Source organism: Ascaphus truei, chromosome 1 (genome assembly GCF_040206685.1).
Source record: "Ascaphus truei isolate aAscTru1 chromosome 1, aAscTru1.hap1, whole genome shotgun sequence".
In the NCBI taxonomy this organism is placed as follows: Eukaryota; Metazoa; Chordata; class Amphibia; order Anura; family Ascaphidae; genus Ascaphus; species Ascaphus truei.
Genome location: NC_134483.1, coordinates 200,066,095 through 200,090,851, shown reverse-complemented (window position 1 = coordinate 200,090,851; position 24,757 = coordinate 200,066,095). Strand labels below are relative to the sequence as shown.

Sequence of the window (24,757 nt, the reverse complement as noted above, 5' to 3'; positions counted from 1 at the left end):
GATATTCACCAGAGACCAACCGGCGCCTAATGGCAAGGAATGACCTCTTGCTTAGACTACCAGAGATTAAAGACACTATAGGAGCAGCCCTACGAGAGTATTTTTCATTAAACGACGATGGCCAAGTAAGAGATAGCACTCCATGGGCCGCGCATAAAGCCACGCTAGGAGGTATAATAGTAAGCATCGCCTCACATAGATAAAAAAGAAAAAAGCAAGAGTATAGATAGACTAAATGACAGTATCAGGGAAAACGAAGAGTTGTTTCAACAAAACCCAACACGTGACATCAGGGGTAAAATAGAAAAAGATAGAATCAAACTTAAAGCTGCAGTTCAAGCTGCCGTTTTAAAAAAATATATATTTTTTTCCCCATTCAATATGTGCATTAATACAATCTGCACACTGACAAGTGATTAGCTAAGCTGCAGATCGATCCATTCTTCTGTAATCGATCGCTTGCTCAGGATTATTTAATTCAGTTCTTGCACACCATTATGGGCAATGTAGTCCAGCAATATTATGTGACTGGACAGTTACTAGATACAATTGGTGCACTGCTAGAGAGAGGGCGGGCTCAAGAGCCAGAGCCTATCAGAAGGGGAAGGGGGCGTCACTTTGGAAATGCTTCCTACATTAGAAACATTAAAAATGTCTTTAAAACATTTTTTTTAAATGCTACAAGTATTTTCTCATAGTACAGAACTGATTTATTAAAAAAAAAAACACATATGTAGGATATTGCTTGAACTGCTGCTTTAAGAACATACTGATTGAGGACACTGAGAAAGCAATGCACTGGACTAACCAGATCTTCTACTAGAAGGGCAACAAAGCAGACAGTACCTTGCAGCTAAACTTCAAAATAAAGCGGCCATCTTAAATATCTACAGCATGAAGAACAAACAGGATGTGTTAACATATAACCCTGCCAAAATCAATGAAGAATTTGTGACATATTATAGCAGTCTATACAACTTGGCGAAACATGCCCAGAGTAGTGCAGTCCTAGAAATAAAAATAGGCAAGTATATTAAAATGACTAGTCAACCTAAACTAAACATCTCAGAAGCTAATCAGTTAGGAGATATCCTAAACCATCAAATCCCTTAAAAACTACAAGGCCCAAGGACCGGACGGGTTCTCCAACATCTACTATAAACGTTTGAAGCTACACTGAAGTCATATCTAGTTAGATGGTTCACTAAAATATTGCAGGGTGAAGGCTTGCCGAACAAACTACTGGAAGCCTCAATTATCGTAATCCTGAAAGAAGGGAAAGACCCTTCACTATGCCCTAGCTACAGACCCATCTCTCTGATAAACACAGACATAAAACTTTTCGCTAAAATCCTGGCGTCCAAACTAAATAGGATATTAAACATTCTGGTTCACCCAGACCAGGTGGGATTTACTCCAGAGCGCCAAGCCTCAGACAATATATGTAGGATCATGAACATTATACACAATAGTAACATGAACCAAACACGCACACTGGTCTGGATGGAGAAAAGGCATTCGACAGGGTAGCCTGGCCTTTTATATTTTGGTTACTCAGAGAGGTGGGCCTTCACAAAAATGTCATCAATGCCATTAAAGTGTTATACTCCAACCCAACAGCTACGGTACGCACGTCGGGACACACTTCACCCCGATTCAAAGTCACCAAAGGCACTCGTCAGGAATGTCTGCTATCCCCCTTGCTGTTTGCTGTCTGTATAGAAGCAATGGCATAAAAAATTAGATCAAACCCAGAGATACAGGGAGTCCCCATAGGAGATTAAATATACAAAGTATCCCTCTTTGCAGACAACATCTTACTGTCTCTGACTAGCCCGAAAACATCTCTACAGAGCCTGTTTACCACACTTGAAGAATTTGGGAAGGTGTCAAACTTTAAAATTAACCATACCAAATATGAGGCTTTAAACTTCCATATACTCAAAAAAATAGAGAATGACCTGAAAAAGAAATTCCCTATAAAATGGAAGCAGGAAAGGATAAAGTACCTGGGAGTGTTTACCACAAAAAACGTGTGAGGGCATTTTGGTGCAAACTACCCAAATCTTATTAAAACTCTGAAAAAAGATCTAAAGAGTTGGTCGGGATACCAGATCTCATGGTCAGGCAATATCACTTTGGTTAAAATGAACCTACTACCTAGACTGCTGTAATTCTTCCAAGTACTGCCAGTAACGGTCCCAATACAAATCATCAGAGACTTAGACAGGGAGATAACGAAGTGTATCTGGAACGGTAGGAAACCCAGAATCAAGAAAAACTTAATGGTGCTTCCTCTGACCCAGGGGGGTCTAGACCAGCCAGACTTAGTCAAATACTAAGAAGCAGCCAGACTGAGCTCGCTAATCAATTGGTCGGTAGCGCCGAATACTAAACCGTGGATGGATATTGGGAGCTCGGAAGCCCGGACCGCAAATATGACAACACTTCTGTGGCTAATAAAGGAAAACAGATTAACACACTACAGGGAGCACCCGGTCTTAGCACACTCCTTACACATCTGGGACAAAAGCTGTAAATATAACCTAGCTCTGATTAGATCTAATCTTGAATTTCCTCCAGCATTTAATTCAAATGTTTATAAAAGCTGGGACAAAAAAGGCCTGTTTTCTATTGGAGACATGTAAAAAGCAGGCAAGATGAAGATATTCCCTAAACTAAAAGATGAATATGGAATCCCAAACGCGTAAATATTTCAATATCTACAGTTTAAGCACTATGTTTCCACATTACAACTGCGTGAGGCTTGGAATAACTCCCTTACTGCTTTTGAGAATCTCTATCAATCAGGGGAATACCACAGGGGGACAATTGCCCAATTCTACCAGACCCTAATACATCAATTTAAGGGGCAAACAAGCAAAAATATTTCAGACTGGGACAAGGATGTAAGCAGGCCCCTAGAAGATGAAGACTGGGAAGACATATACGACAGAGTGGCCAGAGCCTCTCGATGCTCATCAGTTAGAGAAACTAACCTAAAAATACTACACAGATGGTATTACACACCTGCGCGCCTGCACTCTTTTTACCCACCATCCTCCCCTATGTGCTGGCGCAACTGTGGCCAGGTTGGCACATATAAGCACATATGGTGGTCCTTCCCCAAGATTATTCTTTTCTGGGGAAAGATTAGGAGATTAATAAAAGGAGTACTGGGAATAGACCTGCCATTGGACATGGAAACTGTGCTACTTTTAAAACCAATAGAGGACATGGAGTGGAACATGGGCCTTTTAGTAACACAAATCCTGTTGGCAGCTAGGGCAGTGATTGCAAAGTACTGGAAGCAGAACGACCCCCCACCTATTATAGTATATAAAACACAAGCTGAATCACATAATGACTATGGAGAGACTCGCTAGCCTATTACATGATAGGCACAACAAATTTCTGACAATATGGTAACCCTGGGAGATGTACATGTGGCAAAACCCTAGATCGACCTATGTGGGCTGAAATGATGCTAACATAGATATGTGTATGTATATAACTGACTGTATGCTTCCTGTGTGGAGACCAAGTGGATGTAATCCCTCCCCCCTCTTTGTATTCTGTACCCACCCCCACACTTATGATTTGTAAAAACAATAAAATACAAGTTGGAAAAAAAACATCAACGGTTATTTTGGCATCAGTTTTTTTATATTAATTGTATGTTTTCAACTTACACGTATTAGTGAAATTGATGATTTGGTTTTTCAATGTACGTTTGTGTTGTCCCGGTAGACCAGACTTTTACCAGAATCGCAAACAAGAGGCAAAATGAGAGCTAAATAAACCTAGGTTTATTCTGTCTGAAGCCAACAGGGAACATCACAATGCACAAACATGCAACAACCCTCTGCTCCCCACTTCATGAACTGGGGTTTACGGGGGGACTACTAGCTTGCTAGTAGCAGGGCACTGCCGAATCCACTTAACCCTGGATGCCTCCTCGTTCCGTCCGTCTCAGCATATCCCAGTAATGGGGATAACTACTTCTCAGTCCAAAGTTCACTTTTCCAGTTGAACTAATGTCACAGAGAGCAACCATGAAAAACTGTGGAGCCCTGATCATCATCAGCCTCTATAGCTTCCCGGACTTCATCTGAAAACATGGAGAACAGGATACCAACAAATGAGCAGAGCTGGATTGCTCAATCAGGACAGACCAATCAGGGCTGTGTGTGGCGCCAGTGCCTAAGGGGCTTGGGAGCATGGGAAATTGGAACCAACCAATGGGAATCGAGCCAACGGGGCTAGGACTGATTCCGATTTCAGCTCCATACCTCACACAGGGTAGACACCTTGCAGCTGGGGCGACAACAATGCTCCGCTTTTAGAATATGTACCTCCCTCACAGGAGGGCTCGCCATTACCCACGTTACCAATGTACATAGACCCTGCACCTTGCTCCACAAATGGACTGGCTTTCTAACTCATTGTGCAGTATGCCAGCCACTTTACCATTCTTACTGGCCCAAGCATACAAATCACATAAAAACACATATAAATCACAAAAAAAGTTTAACACACTGTATACAGATACCTAACAGGGGTTTAGGCATTAACTGGACTGGCTGCCATTTTGCAGTTTTAATATGGCTCATGCATAGGACCGCCATCTTCGCTGGTAGGGGCAATAAGCAGGCTTAACCTTTAGTATACTGTGTCATGCTGCCCCTACCATTACAGGTGTAACCTAAATATAAAGAAACATGTTGAAAAATATGTACTGTAGTTTTTCACTACAATAATGTGAATCAGAGTAATAGAGTGGAAAAACTGTGGCTACAATAAACAAGGTAATGCAATAAGGAAGATGTCTATTACTGTGGAACAGCCATATACTGTATTCTCCATATAACCAAGAAATGCCCTTTTCATTTCTCATATCTTTCACAGGGCTGCTCTAGATTTCTCAGTTGGGTGGGAAAACATCAGCTTGTTATGATAAGTGTACTGTATGTTTGTCTGAAAGTTTTTAATAGTATGTTTAATGAGGCATGACTTTGTGTAAGCCCAGTGTTACCAGTGCTCTATTGTATATTTATACTGTATCTAATTTATAGAAAAATTGCTTTTCAAGAACCTCTTTTAACTGATATGTAACACCGGTTATCCTTTCTACAGGTCTGATGCACTTCTCTCAGTTAGATGAGGAATGGGAGGTTGTATTTCCATCTCTCTGGGGCTCCCAACAACCAAGAGGAGAAGAAAGGGATGATGTAGTGTTGCCAAAACATCCCGCAACCAACAGAAATGTTAGTAGTGAAGATCTCACTTCTCCACATAACCAGGCTGCTGTGAGTTCCCGGGAAGTGCGTTCTGTGTCTTCTCCTTTATCTACTCCCACATACCATCACCACCTTGATCAAGCAGAGGAACAAGATGATGAAGAACAGTATGAGTCTCAAGAGTTTTACCACTGGTCACCATTTCCTTTTTTTTTAGAGAGGAAACACATAAACCCATCTGCTCCCAGTGTGTCTTCTCCAATTTTAGCTCCTTCTATTGTCAAATCTACCAGCTCCTTGCCGCAACCATCAGAGACTGGTGGGAAGATGAGATTGAGGATCCCAGCCTTTGGGAAGGAGCTCTACCTGTTGTTGCAGAAGGATAGTCGCTTTCTGTCCCCAGGCTTCGTGGTTGAGGAGAGGCGGCGGGATTATAGAGGATCATCACCTGCAGGGGACACAGATAGAGACTGTTACTACAGTGGCTCTGTGCTCCGCCACCGAGGGTCCTTTGCTTCCTTCAGCACCTGTGGTGGACTGGTGAGTTGAAGCCATGGGCACAGTTTGCTAGGGGAGATAATTACAACATAGCACAGTTGGAGTTGACTTTGAGGTCAGCTTTCCTCTAATCATTAAATATATACAATTTTTTATGAAGTTGCATACAATTTTGCAATGGTTCAAGTGTAAGCATGGTGTATACTGTGAGACAATTCAAGTAGATTCAGTACCAGCTTTAAAGAGATGACAACCTAAGTAGAATGATTAAAGGTTCCATTTAGCTGGTGATGATATTTATGTTCGGTTTCCCATTACATATAGTAGAAAAGGCCACTGTATTGTGTACCAGGATGTTTCCCAAACCGAGGTTACTGTATACAGTATGTCAACTGGGTGCCACATACTGTGGTTTATCGGATCCCTACCAACACAAACATAACAAAATAGGTATTCTATTTGTTTACATCCCACCTGGCCTGGTTCTCTCTACTGTACATCATACTTTTTTTTTAAATTATCTTCAGATAATGTCACTGGATTCCTCACCGGTAAATAATCCTTAGATCACTCACAATGTTAGTTCACAAATATAACCGGTTTATTAAACAATAAGGTAGCCTATTTGGTTATTAAATTCCTTTTAGGAACACTTAATTATAGCTTCCATTTGCATACACAAGAAGTAGACAAACATTATATGAATAACACATAACAGAAAATAAAGAAGTAACCAACAGGGAAGTCCTCCATCTTTACATTGGAAATAAATTAGCCCTAGCAGTCAGGAACACGCCTTTAAAAAAAAAAAAAAAAATTAAATGTACATTTTATTTTGTATTTGGGTATAAAAAAAAATAAAGAATAAAAAAAAATAGTGGAAGAGAAAGAGATAGGCTGGGAAAGGTAAATTGTATACGTATATATTTATTTATTTAATCAGAAATGTTCAATACCACTTTTTTTAAAAGGCGATACAGTGTAATAATTCTAACTGTCTTTTGGATTGACTTTAATTTAAAAAAAAAAGAAGAAAAATAAAACATGTAGGCCTTTAGGAAAGCATGATTAGAGTTTTAATCAGACATGCAAGCTAGCCACAGTACCCAAATTAAAGTGAATTTGTTTGGGTTTCCTCTTAAAATACAATAGGGACACTCTTTAGCAGACAAGGAACCTGGTAGCTGCAGGCTGGACTTAAGCAGGCAATTCTCTTTTGTAGGAAGTTGCTGATTTGTAATCCTCTGGCTTCATTTTAGGTTTCCTTTCTTAGCTTACTCGCGTGCAATTTATACTTTCCTTGGATGGTTTTGCAGGCTGTGTTGTGATGTTATTGGTTAACTCTTTAACTTCTGTTACATTTCCAAGTTCTCCAGAACTGTTCTGTATTTTTTTTGTCTCTGAATTGTGTACTTGTTATCCTATGTTCTGTTTAGTAAGAAAGATACTGTAGTTTTCACTTTCCTTCAAGGTGTAACAGACTTGTGCGTTGATTCATGCAGTGCTACAAGTGTGTATTTGTTTAACTTGGGCTTTTTCTATTTTTTTTTAAATTATAATTATTTTAATGAATTATAGGTTTGAATCAGGTTGTCTCTGGAGCTGTACTGTGTTAATTTCTGCTCCGGAACCCACTACTTTCAGAGATACTTTCCTCCGTAGTGATGCTGTTATCTCTGCAGTTAGAGAAACTATGTGCCTAACATAATGGGAGCTTTAAATGTCTAGCGTCACGTGGGCCAATAGGAAACCATGACATCATCCGTTGTGGTTTCCTATTGGCCAGCGTGACTTGGACATTTAAACTTCACAGGGATATCGGCACCCCCTATGGAGGTATGTATCTCTGGATGCAGGGGGTCCTCAGAACTCAAATTACAACAGTGCAGCTTCGGAGATCCTCTGCTTCAAACCTGTAATAGAAAAATGAAAATACAATTTTCTGCTGCTTTAACTGTAGTTATTAGTAGAAATACCAGCTGCTTTCCAGGCATCTGCCTTACACAGCAATTTCTATTGGTTTTGTATTTATGGCTAAGTTCTCAGTTTACTTTCCTTGGTTTTCCAGAAGAGTGCTCCTGTTACAGATAATTTCCCCTTTCACCAAGTCGGCAACTTCTTCTCAGGCCCTTCCCAGTGTTGACAAATCTTGGTCTTAACAACCATCACAGAATCTCTCTTTCCCTTCAGGCTGAGTGTGGTTATTACTTGCTGTCGGTCCGCCTGAGAATTTTGCAGGCTCGGTGCGTGGGTCTTTTTCAGGGCCTCTTACCTTGTCCAGCATCCATCTCCTCCTCAACTGACTCATCAAAACAATGATGCTGTGGCGTCGTGGGATATTGAGGCGCCATGCAGTGTCACGTTGTCATGGCAACTGCTGGAGAGAAATTACCTTTCTGCAAACACTTAGCATGTACAGTAAGTTACTGTACATGGAAAGTGTTTGCAGACAGGTAACGTCTCTTCAGCAGTCATTACCCTACTACGCCTTGTTGCAACGCACTAGTGTTTGCAGGAACCAATAAGATTGCTGTGTGGTGTTTTCATTAATGAATCACAAAACAGATAAGGCAACGTATATCATAAGGATGATATGTACCAAGTGTCTATCACCAAATCAATGTATCAAGGTGCTTTGCCCCAATTTGCTCAACTTAACCCATGAACATTTTGGGGACTGGTCATAGGAGTAGTTAGGCAGAAGAACAGTCAGTACAATATTATAATGAGATGTTTCATCTGGTGCACATTTTTATACATACAGTATACAATATAATTGCATAATTGTTAATATATATATCCCCCATGGACTTAGGTGCTAGATATGGGAGCTAGTTTTCCCCTCTAAAGTTCTGAATTTAACAGCTTCCTATACCATAAAGTAACATTGAATTTAAGACTCTTAAAGTCTCTTACAGTTGGCACTATACAACAATTCTGTAAACCACAAAGAAATAAAGGTTTAGGAGAGTTCAGAAAGAGTTGAGTTTAATTTGTGACTTACAGTTTAAAGTTCCGACATTGTCACATTCAAAGTATGCCTTCAGCTTTAAGATCTCAAACACTAGACATAAATGAGATTATTATTTCAAATATGTTTGTTGAAGCAACAGTTATTCAGAGGTTACTGTTGTGGAAACATGACATAATAACATGCAACAGGACTGCTGGTATTAAAGGTTTCCATCACATATTTTACCGAGAGAGCGAGAGAGATTTTAGTAGAGTCTCAAGTTGTATTTACTGTTTATGCCACTTACTCTAAATAATATAGGGAGAGACTTCTGTGCTAAAAAAGAGCAGACCTGCGAAATACAGTGGCGAGAAAAAGTTTGTGAACCCCAATGATAATTATGGAAATTCCATAGTTTTTCCATGATACCCTTCTTGAATGAAAACCAGTCTTTTATTAAATACCCAATAGGGTTTATATTAACTTATTCCATGTCTTTTGAAACTAAATGATGTATGAATTAGACAAACAATGAGTAATTAAGAGTCAGGTTATGTGCAAAAGTAAGTGAAACCCTGGTTTTATAAGCTAAATGAAAGGGGATAATTATAATCAGATGTTTAAATAATTAGGTAGATCTTTAGAAGTGAGTTTGGGAGGCCCCACCCTATATAAAGAGTTTGGTCTTCACCATACAGGTGTGTGGAAACACGTCATGTCACGATCAAAAGAAATCTCTGAGGACCTCAAAAAAGCAGTTATTGATGCTCATCAGTCTAGAACTGGTTACAAAACTACTTCTAAGCATTCGGTGCTCCACCAATCCGCTGTCAGACAGAAAGCGGCCTATGCTATAAGCCGTCATAAAAAAAATCGCTGGGCCTTTTAACTTCCCAGTTTTTTTAGCGTTGCTATCACGGTTTTCAGAAAGCCTTCATTACCTGTGATAGAAAAATTTACAAAACTGGTGAGTAGCCGGCGACGTGATGATCGCCTCTCTGAAAAGGCCTTACTCAGTGATTTCTTTCAGCTGCAGAGATAGCTGCACAGAGAGAGCCGCCTCTCCTTGCACAAATCTCGGCAGCGATCAAAAGTTTTTAATATAAAATGTAATACTAGTATAGATGAGCAGGGGGTCTCCGGAGCAGAACCGCGTTGATTTCGGGTCTTGGGACCCCCTGCTTCCTCAGGTACAGGCCCTGTTATGGGGTGTCGGTATCTCCTATGAATTTAAAGGTCTTGCATCACGTGACAGTGGGAATTAAATCTATAGGAGATACTGGCTCCCCATAACGGGACTGTATCTCGGGAAGCAGGGGGTCCCTGGACCACAAATCAACAAGGTTCTGTTCCAGAGACCCCCTGCTACAATACGGTAGTATTACCATTACAATTCAAAATAAAAAAAATCATTACCGTAGCGGCAAACCGGCTGTGGTAATGATGCTGCTTAAATTACATTTTTACTAATAGTGTGCGAGAGCAGGGGATCTACTGAGATGAACCGCATTGATTTCAGCCTTCAGGGATCCCCTGCTTCCCGAGTTACAGGCCCTGGTATCTAAACCCCTGGTCACGTGACGTGGGCGATTAAAAACTGGCAGCGGTATCGGCACATGATGCCCCATACCAAAATCTCTTCAAGAATAAAACGGCAAAGCATCCAGGAAGTCACAAAGAACATCAGAGTAACATCCAAGGATCTGCAGGTCACTCTCGCCATGGCTAATGTGAATGTTAATGACTCAACTATCAGAAAAAGACTGAACAAGAATTTTTTCAAAGATCGCATTGATGATCCACAAGACTTCTGGAACATCCCGACTCTTGCGTTCTGTTCAAGGATGTCTTCTCTCTACTCCCTTTGTTTCTAAAGCCCTCTCTCGCCTTAAATCTTTCTCACTGACTGCCCCAGACCTCTGGAATGCCCTACCCCTCAATACCCGACTAGCACCCTCTAGACCACCTTTAAGACCACCTTAAAAAACACCTGCTTAACGAAGCATATGAGTAGCTCTGTGGCTAATACTATACACCTGATACATAAAGCTTAGCCCTTGCAGACGCATTTACGATAATACCCTCCTACTGTCTCTGTACTGTACCTTCTTCCTACCTACCAATTAGATTGTAAGCTCTCGGAGCAGGGACTCCTCTTCCTAAATGTTAAATTTTATGTCTGAAGCACTTATTCCCATGATCTGTTATTTGTATTATTTGTTATTTATATGTTTGCCACATGTAATACTATTGTGAAGATCTCTGTACATTAATGGCGCTATATAAATAAATAAAGACATACATACATAGTAGAATTTCTGGCCTCAATGAGAAATGTTAAGTTTGGCAAAAACAAAACATTCTGTTCAAACAGAATAACCTCATCCCAATCATGGTGATGGGAGTGTGATTGTTTGGGGCTGCCTCAGGACATGCAGTCATTGACACAACCATGAATTCTGCATTGTATCAGAATATTCTAGAGGAGAATGTCAGCCATCTGTCTTGACCTGAAGCATTAGTTGGCGCCGGGCCTCAAACTCCGCCTCCTCTGACGCGGCGCACACACCTTGCGTGTCTCTGCTCCTGCCCCATCACCTCCGCCTCCCAGGTCCCTCTTCTCCGCCTGACCCTTCCCAAGTCCATCCCTCTGCTCCTTGCCTTGCTCAGACTACTCCCAAATCCTCCGGTACATCTCTCCCACTCTGCGCCTACTCTGATGCAGCGCACGTGCCTTGCACGCCCCTGCCCCATCAGCTACGCCTCCCAGGTCCTCTTTCCCTTTCTGTTCCTTCCCTTGTCATCCCTCCGCTCCTCCCCTTGCTCAGACCACTCCCAAAGCCTCTGGTAATTCTCTCCTATCTGGGTATTACTCGGGCCGCTCCGCTGTCCCTCCCCTCACTCTGATTGGTCCCAAACTCTCACACTCTGCTCTCCTATCAGGTCCTTCTTTGGGCCGCTCCTCTGTCACTCCGCTTCCCCTGATTGGTCCCAGCCCCCTATTTAGTCCCCCTTCACCATTTCCTCTTTGCTCTGCATAGCTTCTGTACCTTGGTGCTGTCTGCTGTTGCCTGGCCTCTCTTGTCTTACAGTGTCTGTTCCTGTCCCTGGAATTCTGCTGACTTCCCTGGATTTGACCTTTTGCTTTGGACTCTACTACGCTGCTCTCTGGAACCCTTTGGACTTCGCTTTGGACTTTCTACGCTGCAGACTTCTACAACCCCTGGACACGGCTCCTGGACAATCGACTACGCTGCTCTCTCCACTCCACGACCCAGGCTTACGGACACTCAACTACGCTGCTCTCTCCAATCCACGACCATTGGCTTACGAACTTTACCCTTCTTCACTGGAGCTGTCAAGTACGGTATCATTTTTTTTTTGTTTACCCGGACCATCTACGCTACTTCCACACTCCGGCCGTGCCCCCGTTTACTGCTAGGTGTGTGGTATTACTCCTTTCCACCTTAGTCCCGGGGTCTCGTCTGGCTTGTGGGCAGGCCGAGTGTTACAGTTATGAGTTGAAGCAGTTCTGTAAGGAGGAATGGGTCAACATTCCTCAAAACCGATGTAAGAGATTGACCAGCAGTTACAGGAAATATTTAGTTGAAGTCATTGCTGCTCAAGGGGGTGTCACCAGGTACTGAATCTAAAGGTTCACATACTCTTTCCACCCTCCCCTCCCCCCAATGGTAGTTAAATAGGACATGCGCACACACCACCCTCCTGTGGATGAAAGGAACTGCCCAATCTGTGGCAAATATGAAATCTGGTGAAAATATTGTCCATCTCTACTAAAGAGGTTAGCCTTCTCTGCTTTAGAGTATTTCACAGTCAATAGCTTGTCCTGACATATAGGACTTTAAAATGCTGACTTTTTAGAAGTTTTAAGTATTTAATTTGTAATAACTTGGATACAAATTTATTATTATCAGTTACATGTCCTAAAGTCAAGTCCAGATTATGAATCATTGTATTTATGCAAAGAAAGCACTGTGTGGTTGTGATAGATGTGTTGTGAAAAGGAAGGATCCAGCGCTTCACGGATTTTGCAAAAAGTTAAAATTTATTGCGCCATACACAACGACCGTTTCGACCTTAGTACTGTTGCGGCAGCTTTTATTCTTACAAATCACCGGCTTTTACCTGGCTTGTTCCTGGAATGCCACGCTGTTCACCTGGAGCATGCCGCGCTCATTTTGCCTTCCCAGCCAGTTGATGCGCGCGCGGTTGATGGTTTTATTGATAATGGTTCGGATTTAAATAGGCTGCAATGCTTCGCGTGTCTGCCAGATGGCAGAAATTCATGAATTGTAATGCGCCGAATCAGTAATGTGTCGGCTTGCAGGTGTTTTGTTTAAAAAAGATACTGTACCACAGTGTGCCATTGTAACTTGGCCTTGGCCTTGAGACTGAAGGAAGAGTTGCCAAAATGTATCAATTTAGGCTTTTCATATTAAAGAAAGACAAAGACCAATTTCAGTTTGTGTTACACTTTTCTGCAGAGACCCACTATGAGTGTTCAAGTGCAGCCCGCTTTCCAAAAACCTGACAGAAGTTACGCGTATTTGATATGGGCCGCGATTAATGCAACAGATGATAAGATGGCAACAGTTGCTCAAATTTATCAGTATTTTATCGAAAACTATGACTTTCACAAATTTTCGCCAACTCCTCATACGTGGAAGCGTGCAGTAAGGAAAAGGTTATGTAGCGACCCCTGTTTTCACCGTATTGAGCCCCAATTTGTTGGGGCGTATTGGTGTGTGTCACCGGATTTTTCCCGTATCTATGATCATGGAGGCGGCAAAAGGCGAAGGGTCATGTTAAAACCAACTAAGAAGCGACAGTCGCTGCCAAGCAATGCACCAGCACCAGCACCGGCTTACAATGACGGTCCCACTGTCAGTGACATCCCTGAGCCTGAGCCTGAGTCAGATTTGGCGTTCAGTTTTGGTGAAGCTTGCATGTACCTAAGCGATTTCCAGCCTCACCAGCTGACTACTTGTGGACTAGTCCCGCTGCAAACTGTCGACGTGGATGATGAAGAAAGCTGGACTGGCAGTGGACCGGCGCCGGCGCCAGCTGAATGGGAAATTCAATGGTGAGTTGCCGTATTATTTTGATGGGGCTGGCTGGGTACTTCTTTAGGGGGCTGACCATTACTGTACTGTACATTAAAACTTTTCTTTTTGTTTTTCATCAGAAAAGAAAACGGCTAATGGGGGGATTTCGATGGATAATATTGTACTGTATGCTGATGTTTTCCGGCCGTACAGTATACTGTGTAATAATCCCGAATAAATAAAACTATGCATTTATTCTACATGTTCAGTATCGTGTCATTATGTGTCTTCTACAGTATACTGTACAGTGGTATACAGTGCCTAACATCTATGGGCAAAAATAATTTTATTCCTAGGTGCCCTAGAACAGAAGTTCCCACGCCAATTGCCCGTGAACTTGTAATGTAAAATAACCCGTTCTGTGGGTCTGAGCGGGTTGAAATTTACCTGGTCCTCATGCGGGAGGACCCTTGCCATAGTGGCAAAATATCAGCCTTACACGACCCCCGGAACCGGAGATACGAAAAGACAGTTTAAAAGCACATTACCAAAGTGGCTTTTTTTCTGCCATGCAAGTCAATGGCAGAAACCTGAACTTAAATATCACCCTGACTCCGTTCTGTTGCAACAAGAGGGTTGCAATTTGCCATGCAATCCTGCCGCAACTAGAACTACATGGAGCCCTCTAGGTCGAACAGAACCGGAGTTGTGGGTTCCAGGTCTCTGCTCATTCTGACTCAGCCGGTTCAAAGCTTTCTCCGCCATTACGCTCAATGGTAGGACCCTCCTCGCCTGCGTGACCCTTTCTCGTCGCCATTACTGCTCGGACACTGTTGGGGTCAAGTGAGGGGGTTCCTAACATCTAGGGGCAAAAGGAATTTTATTTCTAGGTGCCCTAGAACAGAATTTCACACGCCAATTGACCTAGTTCCCACGCCAATTGCCGTAGTTCCTACGCCAATTGCGCGACCAGGCAGTAAAAAAACAGTGCAGCAAGCCTCTACATTTGTTACACTGTCAAAGGAGCAAATGGAAACAATGTGAGGCAATTCAACATGTTCTTTTATTGGTGGGGACAGTACAAAAACATTTATTTACAAATACAGTACAATGTTGAAGCATTTTAAGTAACATCTCCTTTATAAAGAAACCCAGTACTGTATACATTACAGTACAGTGGGATGGTGCGCAACACTGTCAGTCAGACCTGCACCAGTTCAGTCCTAGAGGGCAGCAAACAGGGCATGTTTTCAGGGCAACATTGAAAACCGTGCCTGTTTGCGGCCCTCAGGGACTGGAGTTGTGCATGTCCTGTGAAAAAAAACACACAACAACATCTCCTTTGTTTAAGTACAGCAGGTACTGTAGGGCAAAACATGTATAGTACAATACAGTTCAGCACAACAGTATGGTCTCACTGAAAGTCCTCCACATTGTCCATCCATGGCCGATTCCTTGCATGGCGCAAAACGCCATTAATGCAGTCTCGAACGCCTTTCATTACAGGATCTGTAACTGTATAAAAGCGCCGCATTTCTTCCACAATGTTTTTCCTTAAATTGGCAGGAAGGGCCTTTTTTACGCGATTCCCATCATAGTTCACTTTGAACACCCACTCGCAGTACAACGTGTAGGGAACATGGTGCTTAAAAATGATCAAGGCATACTTGTGGGGTACACCAGCACTCATCTCCCTATACTTGTCCCTAAGCGCCGGTGTCAGATCGCGCAGGGTGATGTCGGGCACTGTTTCGATGCGAGCAGGTGTAGGTCTTTTGGGAGCGGGTGTGCTTGTGGCGACGGGCGATGGTAGGATGTCTGGGAGGAAGCTTTCCTCTGGTCATGATCGCCGTGTTGTCTCCTGGCGTGGTCTTGACGGGGTTGTCATGTCCTCCTCAACGGCATACATGTACACTACATCTTGTGGTGGAGGGGGAGCGCTTGGTGATGGAAGGGGGTCGAAGGTCCCATTCATCACATCCATGTCACCCTCCTGCTCCAGCGTCGGGGAAACAGGGGCATTAGCACCGAGCAAATAATGTATGCCCGCAATGTCAGCCTCTATCTTCTCAATCCGTTGCTCCATTTGTAGCATCCGTTGCTCCACATTTAACATTGTCTCCAGAAGCAGATCTATCTTTGCCAGCACAATAGAATTCCCGGGGAGATCCACACTTATCCCATTCAGTATCCTGTCCAACGAGCTGCTTCTTGTGCATGGCGTCTGGACATCTGGGGGATGGGTGCAATGGAGGATGAGATGGGGGTTGCATGGAGAGGAGCGGCATCGATGGAGAGTGGAGGAGGTGACCTGTGGATACCCAGTAGAGGAGATGCGGTAGTGTCGAAGAGGGATGGAGAAGGTGACCTTTGGATTTCCGGGCGAGAAGCAGAGTTGTCTAAGAGCAAAGGAGAAAGTGACCCGTGGATTTCAGAGGCGGCAGTGTCGTCAGATGGAACCGGTGAAGATGGGGGTGGAGAAGACGGGATGTAGATTTCCGGGACAGCTACAGCAGAGTCGTCGAAGCATATGGGAGGAAGTGGTCTGCGGATTCGATGGGTTGGCTGCCATTCGTTTTGTGTCGAGAGTACATCACCGTATATCTTCTTCACATAATGAGGCTTACGTCTAAGAAAACCCTTAACCTTTGGGGTCAGCAGAAGGTTTTCTTTATTTGCCTTAGCCTGTCGCTTTTGCCTTGGCATGGAAACGGCAACCGCCTTTTGCTTTTTCAGCATGACAGGCACGGCAGAGGTGAGTGGGTTCTTGCGTCCATAGAAATGGGGATGCTCCATGGAAGCAGGTGGCACAATGCAGTACAGTATCTGGACAAGGGCAAGTTCAGATAAAGATCCTGGAGTGGTGGTCTATGCAAAGTGTGTGACCTTTTATGCATGGCGGCCAGGTACAGGTGTTGAAAGTGGGCGTACTCTAATGTGAGTCATTACCGTATAAATGCACCATCCATTTTGTGTATTGACTGCACATAGAATACACATCAACTAAACATCGAATATACATTCTTGTGTTTGTATTTCTTTCTACTCGCAGCAATGCCTGTTAAAAAGATTTCAAAGGATCTCAGCATGCGAATTAAGGAGATGTACAGGAGCGGACACCAAATTGCTGCTATCCAACGCTGGTTAGCTACTTCTGACCTCGTTGTGCCATTAACCACCGTGAGCAATCATGCACAAGGAAAAAACAGAGACCGGAAAAAGGCACCAAGGGTAACTAACAAGTAAGTATATTTACAGTATAAAACTTAACAAACAAAAAAAATATAGAAAACTGTACTGTCCATCTACAGTACAGTTCTGTATCTACTGTAATACTGTTGTTATTTCTGTTGATTTATATTACAACATACTGTACAGTAGTTTGTCTATTTATATTTATAGTACAGCAGTATACATTTTTTGTATATTTCAATTAATCTTACAACGGTATATACTGAATAGGATGTACTGTATATTTATATTTATATTACAACAGTATATTTATTTTGTATATTTATATTTATAGTACAACAGTATATATATATTGTCTATTTATATTTATAGTACAGCAGTATACATTTTATGTATATTTCAATTAATCTTACAACGGTATATACTGAATAGGATGTACTGTATATTTATATTTATATTACAACAGTATATTTATTTTGTATATTTATATTTATAGTACAACAGTATATATATTTTGTCTATTTATATTTATAGTACAGCAGTATACATTTTTTGTATATTTCAATTAATCTTACAACGGTATATACTGAATAGGATGTACTGTATATTTATATTTATATTACAACAGTATATTTATTTTGTATATTTATATTTATAGTACAACAGTATATATATTTTGTCTATTTATATTTATAGTACAGCAGTATATATATTTTGTCTATTTATATTTAATGTATATTACAACATTACATTTATATACATTTTATATTGCTGCATATTAATAAAACAATATAATTTCTTTACATTGTAGGGAGACAACTGTTCTGGTGGACAAAATAAGTGAGGAGAATGATGAGAGGAGTGCATTAAGGATTAAAAACACTCTGCAGGAAAAGCACAATCTGACTGTATCCGAGACCAGCATAAAGAAGATGAGACGCAGCATTGGATGGAAATATGGACGTGTGAGGTTAGTACTGGACAGTACAGGAGGTAAAAGTGTTGTTTCGCAAACTGTACTGCACTGTGCCGCAATTTTTTTTTATTCCTTGTCATTACAGAGTGTACCCCATGATACGGGAAGCAAACAAAATCAAAAGAGTGCTCCAGGCCCAGGCATGGATCGACAGCGGGGAAACTTTCCAGGATTGCATCTTCACTGATGAGTCTACTGTGTCGCTTGAGAGATTTGCAAGATTTGCGTTCCACAAAAAAGGCCGCATATCTTTGAAGCCGCGGCCAAAACACCCCGTGAAGCTGCATGTGTGGGGTGCTATCTCTAGGCGTGGACCGGGATGCATTGTCATCTTTGAAGGTAAAATGTACTTGCACTGTACTTGACTAGGGTTGCCTTACCGTATGCACTGTACTGTACTATTGTGCAGTTTATTGAGCACTTTTCTTTTCTTGCTATAGGAATCATGAATAAAGCTTTCTTCCAAGACAACATTGTGCCCGAAATAGTGCAATACATCACACGCGACTTTCCCAATGGTCACTGCTTCTACCAGGACAACGATCCCAAGCACACCGCGTCAACGGCGCATATTCTTGAGCGCGGCATCAACTGGGTGAAGACGCCAGCGGAGTAAGTGCAGTAGACCGTGTTCCATTTTTGTTCTCCACTGTTTTTAGCTCTTAAACCAATTGTCCTTTCTTTCCAATGACAGGTCGCCAGACTTCAATCCGATCGAAATGGTCTGGCATCAGCTGAAGGACCATATCCGGAAAGTGGCGAAACCCTCCAAAAAGGACGAGTTGTTGAAAGGCATAATGAGTTTTTGGAACGATGTACTCACCGTGGAACGCTGCAATAAATATATAGACCATATTGCAACTGTGTTGCCCATTGTCATCGCGCGTAATGGGCAAGCATCAGGAAAGTAGTACTGTGCTGTAGTATTGTAAGTACAGTATGTTACAGGTAAGTATGGCACAGATTTTTTCTTTCCAGATAGTAAGAGTATACAGTAGTTAGCTCCAGTACAGTATACAGTAGACTAGTTTGACAGTACAACAGTAACTGCCTACTAACTGCTCCATTTTTTTCTTTCCAGAGAAAGCTGCACCAGCCACCTACAGTAGTTCTGCCATAATACAGTACAGTACGCACATACAGTACAGTACAGTACAGTAACTGCACTAATTTTTGGTTTTCTTGTCGTTCCAGGAAAAAGGGTGGCCTAGGTGGGAGATGGGGGCGTTGTGTCCAGTCAAATCTGCGTGTACAGTTCAATGTACAGTATATAAACAGCAGGAATGATGTACACAAAACCTCTCCTCTCTCAATGAACTACTGTACTGCAGACAGAATGAGGAAAAGATAAAGACTAAAGAAAATATAATTTTACTATACGGTATATAGTATATACAGTATATTATACAGTACATTACAGTACTGTACTGTGTATAGCAGGCATGTCAAACTTGCGGCCCGCGGGCCGCATGCGGCCCACACCAAGTATCTGTGCGGCCCACCCAATGTGTCCCGGTTACGGCGGCGGTGAAGAGGATGCGGCAGCTGGTAAGTATTCTCTGTGTGAGTGAATGCTGTCAGGTGATTGGATGAAGGGCCACATGGGTTTGAATGAAGGAGGCGGGCTTAGAATTCCAGCCGGGATGCAGGGGATTGGTCGCAGGCAGGTTAGAGGAAGCCGGGGGCGGGGCTTCCGCTTTGTGCAGGGCACACGGTGAGTGTGTCTCTGCCTTCCCGCTCCTCTGCCTGCTGCGCGATGTACCCCGCCGGGCGGGCAGCCACAGGGACCCGAGGTAGAGGCGGTCACCCCCCCTGCTGCTGACCCCCTTGCCGCTAACCTCCCTTTGGTGCTGACCCCCCTTGCAGCTAACCCCCCTTTGGCGCTGACCCCCCTTTGGCGCTGACCCCCCTTGCCGCTCACCCCCCTTGCCACTCACCCCCCTTGCCGCTCACCCCCCTTGCCGCTCACCCCTCTTGCCACTGACCCCCCTTGCCGCTCACCCCCTTTGGCACTCACCCCCCTTGCCGCTCACCCCCTTTCTGCGCCCCCCCCCTTGCACCCTTGGCGCTCCCTTTGCCCCCGGTCCGCAAGTTGCAGAAGATGGGCGTGGGGGCGGGCAGTGGTGGTGCGCGATCGCGAGGCTCAAAAAGCAGGCCTTTCTTCTGTCCCCCGCCCCCCCCCCCATCCATCTGTCCGTAGCTGTTCTCCACCTTGTGTGGGGTGTGGGGGGGGTGGGGGGTGGGGGGGGGAGTGTGTGTGTGTGGGTGGGGAGTGTGTGTGTGGGGGGGGGGAGTGTGTGTATGTGGGGTGGGGGAGTGTGTGTATGTGGGGTGGGGGAGTGTGTGTATGTGGGGTGGGGGATTGTGTATGGGGGGGAGTGTGTGTATGTGGGGGGGGAGTGTGTGTGGGGGGGGAGTGTGTGTATGTGGGGGGGAGTGTGTGTATGTGGGGGGGAGTGTGTATGTGGGGGGGAGTGTGTGTGTGGGGTGGGGGGGAGTGTGTGTGGGGGGGGAGTGTGTGTATGTGGGGGTGGGGGAGTGTGTGTATGTGGGGGTGGGGGAGTGTGTGTATGTGGGGGTGGGTGAGTGTGTATGTGGGGGTGGGTGAGTGTGTATGTGGGGGGGAGTGTGTGTATGTGGGGGGGAGTGTGTGTGTGGGGGGTGGGGAGTGTGTGTATGTGGGGGGGGAGTGTGTGTATGTGGGGGGGAAGTGTGTGTGTATGTGGGGGGAAGTGTGTGTATGTGGGGGGTGGAGTGTGTGTATGTGGGGGGGGAGTGTGTGTATGTGGGGGGGGAGAGTGTGTATGTGGGGGGGAAGTGTGTGTGTATGTGGGGGGGGAAGTGTGTGTATGTGGGGGGTGGAGTGTGTGTATGTGGGGGGGAGTGTGTGTATGTGGGGGGGAGAGTGTGTATGTGGGGGGTGGGGGAGTGTGTGTGGGGGGGGAGAGTGTGTGTGGGGGGGGGGAGAGTTTGTGGGGGGGGGAGAGTGTGTGTGTGTGGGGGGGGGGAGTGTGTATCAGTGGCTGTGTGTGTGTGTGTGTGTGTGTCTGTGCAGGCCAGCAAAGACTGTGTGGGTGTCTGTGTGTGGTCAGTATCTTTGTTGGTCTGTCTGTGTGTGTGTCTGTAGGTCAGTGGCTGTGTATGTCTGTGCAGGACAGAGAGAGAATGGGGGGGGAGAGAAGAGAGGGGGAGAGAGAGAAGAGGGATTGAGCGAAAGGGAGGGGGAGAGAAGGGAGATGGGTGGGGAGACAGAGAATAGAGGGGATTGAGCGAATGGGGGTGGGGAGGGAAGGGAGAGAGAATAGGGGGAGACAATGGGAGAGGGTGAGAGAAAATGGGGGGGAAGTAGAGAGAGAATGAGGACAGGGCCGCCAACAGGCCCGGTGAGTCAGTCAACCACCCTCTCTCTCTCTCCCACCCTCTCTCTCTCTCCCACCCTCTCTCTCTCTCCCCACCCTCTCTCTCTCTCCCCCTCCCTCTCTCTCTCCCCCACCCTCTCTCTCCCCCACCCTCTCTCTCTTCCCCACCCTCTCTCTCTCCCCCACCCTCTCTCTTCTCCCCACCCTCTCCCTCTCCCCCACCTTCTCTCCTCTCCCCCCTCCCCCCCCCTCCCCCCCCCCCCCCCCCCCCCCCCCCCCCCCCCCCCCCCCCCCCCCCCCCCCCCCCCCTTCTCTCTCCCTCTCCCCCACCCTCTCCCTCTCCCCCACCTTCTCTCTCCCTCTCCCCCACCTTCTCTCTCCCTCCCCCCACCTTCTCTCTCTCTCTCTCCCCCACCCTCTCTCTCTCCCCACCCTCTCTCTCCCACACCCTCTCTCTCCCACACCCTCTCTCTCCACACCCTCTCTCTCCCACTCTCTCTCTCCCCCACCCTCTCTCTCTCCCCCACCCTCTCTCTCTCCCCCACCCTCTCTCTCTCTCCCACCCTCTCTCTCTCTCCCTCCCTCCCACCCTCTCTCTTTCTCCCCCACCCTCTCTCTCTCCCCCACCCTCTCTCTCTCTCTCCCCCACCCTCTCTCTCTCTCTCCCCACCCTCTCTCTCTCTCTCTCCCCCACCCTCTCTCTCTCCCCCACCCTCTCTCTCTCCCCAACCCCTCTCTCTCTCTCCCCCACCCTCTCTCTCTCTCCCTCACCCTCTCTCTCTCTCTCTCCCACCCTCTCTCTCTCCCCCACCCTCTCTCTCTCTCCCACCCCCTCTCTCTCTCCCCCACCCTCTCTCTCTCTCCCCCACCCTCTCTCTCTATCCCCCACCCTCTCTTTCTCCCCCACCCTCTCTCTCTCTCCCCCACCCTCTCTCTCTCCCCCACCCTCTCTCTCCCCCACCCTCTCTCCCTCTCCCACTCTCTCTCTCTCTCTCCCACTCTCTCTATCTCTCCCACCCTCTCTCTCTCCCACCCTCTGTCTGTCACCCTCACCCACTCTCTCTGTTTTATCTTAACTGCACTATACCGACACCGAAATAACCTATTCTGCTTTCTTCCAGATCTGACTCAAGTTTCACACGGGAGACATCGGAAGACAGGTAGGGAACACCTCCCCTCCAATATAGTACATTGAGGGACGGATCAGGTAAGATCCCAGGCGGGATTGCTGCTTTGGAAATTGTTAAGAGGGGCATCCTGACACTGGTTAATGGGTTCAGAAGTCATTCACGTCTGGCTTTTTTTTGGTTCGGTTAGTGAGGTCAACACACACACACACACACACACACACACACACACACACACACACACACACACACACACACACACACACACACACACACACATACACACACACACACACACACACACTACTTTTCGAAATAAACCTACGTTTCTATGAAAATGTAAGTTGTTTTTTTTTGCGGCCCACCTAGACTTAAACCATGTTTATGTGGCCCTTGTTAGCATTTGAGTTTGACATGCTTGGTGTATAGTATTAAATAATATTCTTATAAATGTGCATTACTCATGTTTCCCCATGTTTTTCAAAGGTTTTCCAAATGGTTATCCAATTTCAAGTTGCCAAAATAACTTAATAAAGACTGCATTATGTATTATTCCTGATTATTTTTATATTTGTATTTTTTGGTTCCTGATAAAATAAAATAAATATTTATTCACTTTCATGCGACACACAGAACGGGTTATGTTACATTATACTTACTGTATATACAGGATTTATATATTTTTATTTTAAAGATATTAAAGAATGTAATGTATTGTATTTAAAACATGTGACTGTAAACCATAGTGACAGACAAATATTTTCACACCCTGATGAAATACAGTATCAGTGTACTCTCAATTCTCACAGTGCTGTGCACATCAGATTTACATTTCAAAGTCGAGAGGGGATTTTCCAAAGCATTACCGTTCAAACAACAGGCCTCTAAGGGTTGGGGGAGGGGGATGGTGTGATTAGACGCAGGCGTGCTGAGTGTTTATAGCTCGGCTCTGGGCGGATTAAGAACACAATGGCAATATGCAGAAGGTTAACGACCCAGTGGAGAGAGGGGGATGGTAGGCTAGGGTGACTCAGCCGATTGACGCTTGGCTAGGGAGGGATTAAAAACTCTGGAGGTGTGTGGCTGAAATAGTTAACAGCACTGTAATTTCAAAAGGCAGTTCATCATAATAATTTGATGAATAAACCCCCAAAGACAACCCCCAAATACAGTACATAAAAAGCAAGTCACTTTAACTCCCTGTGCCCCATGCACCAAAAATGTTTTGTGGCAGAAGAATTTAATAAAGGCTGCAGTATGTATTATTGTGTGTTGATGGTTAGAATTGCTGTGCACTTTAAATGTTACAACATTGTACAGTATTTGTAAATAAATGTTTTTGTACTGACTCCACCAATAAAAGAACATGTTGAATTGCCTCACATTGTTTCCATTTGCTCCTTTGACAGTGTAACAAATGTAGAGGCTTGCTGCACTGTTTTTTAACTGCCTGGTCGCGCAATTGGCGTAGGAACTACGGCAATTAGCATGGAAACTAGGTCAATTGGCATGGGAACTTCTGTTCTAGGGCACCTAGAAATAAAATTCATTTTGCCCCTAGATGTTAGGAACCCCCTCACTTGACCCCAACAGGGTCCGAGCAGTAATGGTGACGAGAAAGGGTCACGCCGGCGAGGAGGGTCCTACCATTGAGCGTAATGGTGGAGAAAGCTTTGAAACGGCTAAGTCAGAATGAGCAGAAACCTGGAACCCACAACTCCGGTTCTGTTCGACCTAGACGGCTCAGATTTGGTCACCAGGTAGTCCTAGTTGCGGCAGGATTGCATGGCAAATTGCGACCCTCTCGTGTCAACAAAACGGAGTCAGGGTGATATTAAAGTTCAGGTTTCTGCCATTGACTTGCATGGCAGAAAAAAAGCCACTTTGGTAATGTGCTTTTAAACTGTCTTTTGGTACCTCCGGTTCCGGGGGTCGTGCAAGGCTGATATCTTGCCACTATGGCAAGGGTCCCCCTGCATGAGGACCAGGTAAATTTCAACCCGCTCAGACCCACAGAACGGGTTATTTTACATTATATTCGCGCAATTGGCGTGGGAACTACTTAGGGCCGCAGTCAAGTTCACGGCCAATTGGCGTGGGAACTTCTGTTCTAGGGCACCTAGGAATAAAATGCCCATAGATGTTAGGCACTGTATACCACTGTACAGTATACTGTAGAAGACACATAATGACACGATACTGAACATGTAGAATAACTGCATAGTTTTATTTATTCGGGTTTATTACACAATATACTGTACGGCCGGAAAACATCAGCATACAGTACAATATTATCCATCGAAATCCCCCCATTAGCCGTTTTCTTTTCTGATGAAAAACAAAAAG

At 44.6% G+C, this 24,757-nt stretch overlaps 1 protein-coding gene across 2 annotated transcripts in view; it reads left to right on the top strand.

Moving 5' to 3' along the window:
• The window catches only part of ADAMTS19 (ADAM metallopeptidase with thrombospondin type 1 motif 19), a 406,770-nt gene that overhangs the window by 7,035 nt on the left and 374,978 nt on the right, over positions 1–24,757 (top strand). For both annotated transcript variants that reach the window (XM_075600164.1, XM_075600173.1), the window contains exon 2: positions 5,137–5,780. In XM_075600164.1, coding sequence (XP_075456279.1) covers positions 5,137–5,780 — 644 coding nt within the window. The remainder of the gene's footprint in view (positions 1–5,136; positions 5,781–24,757) is intronic.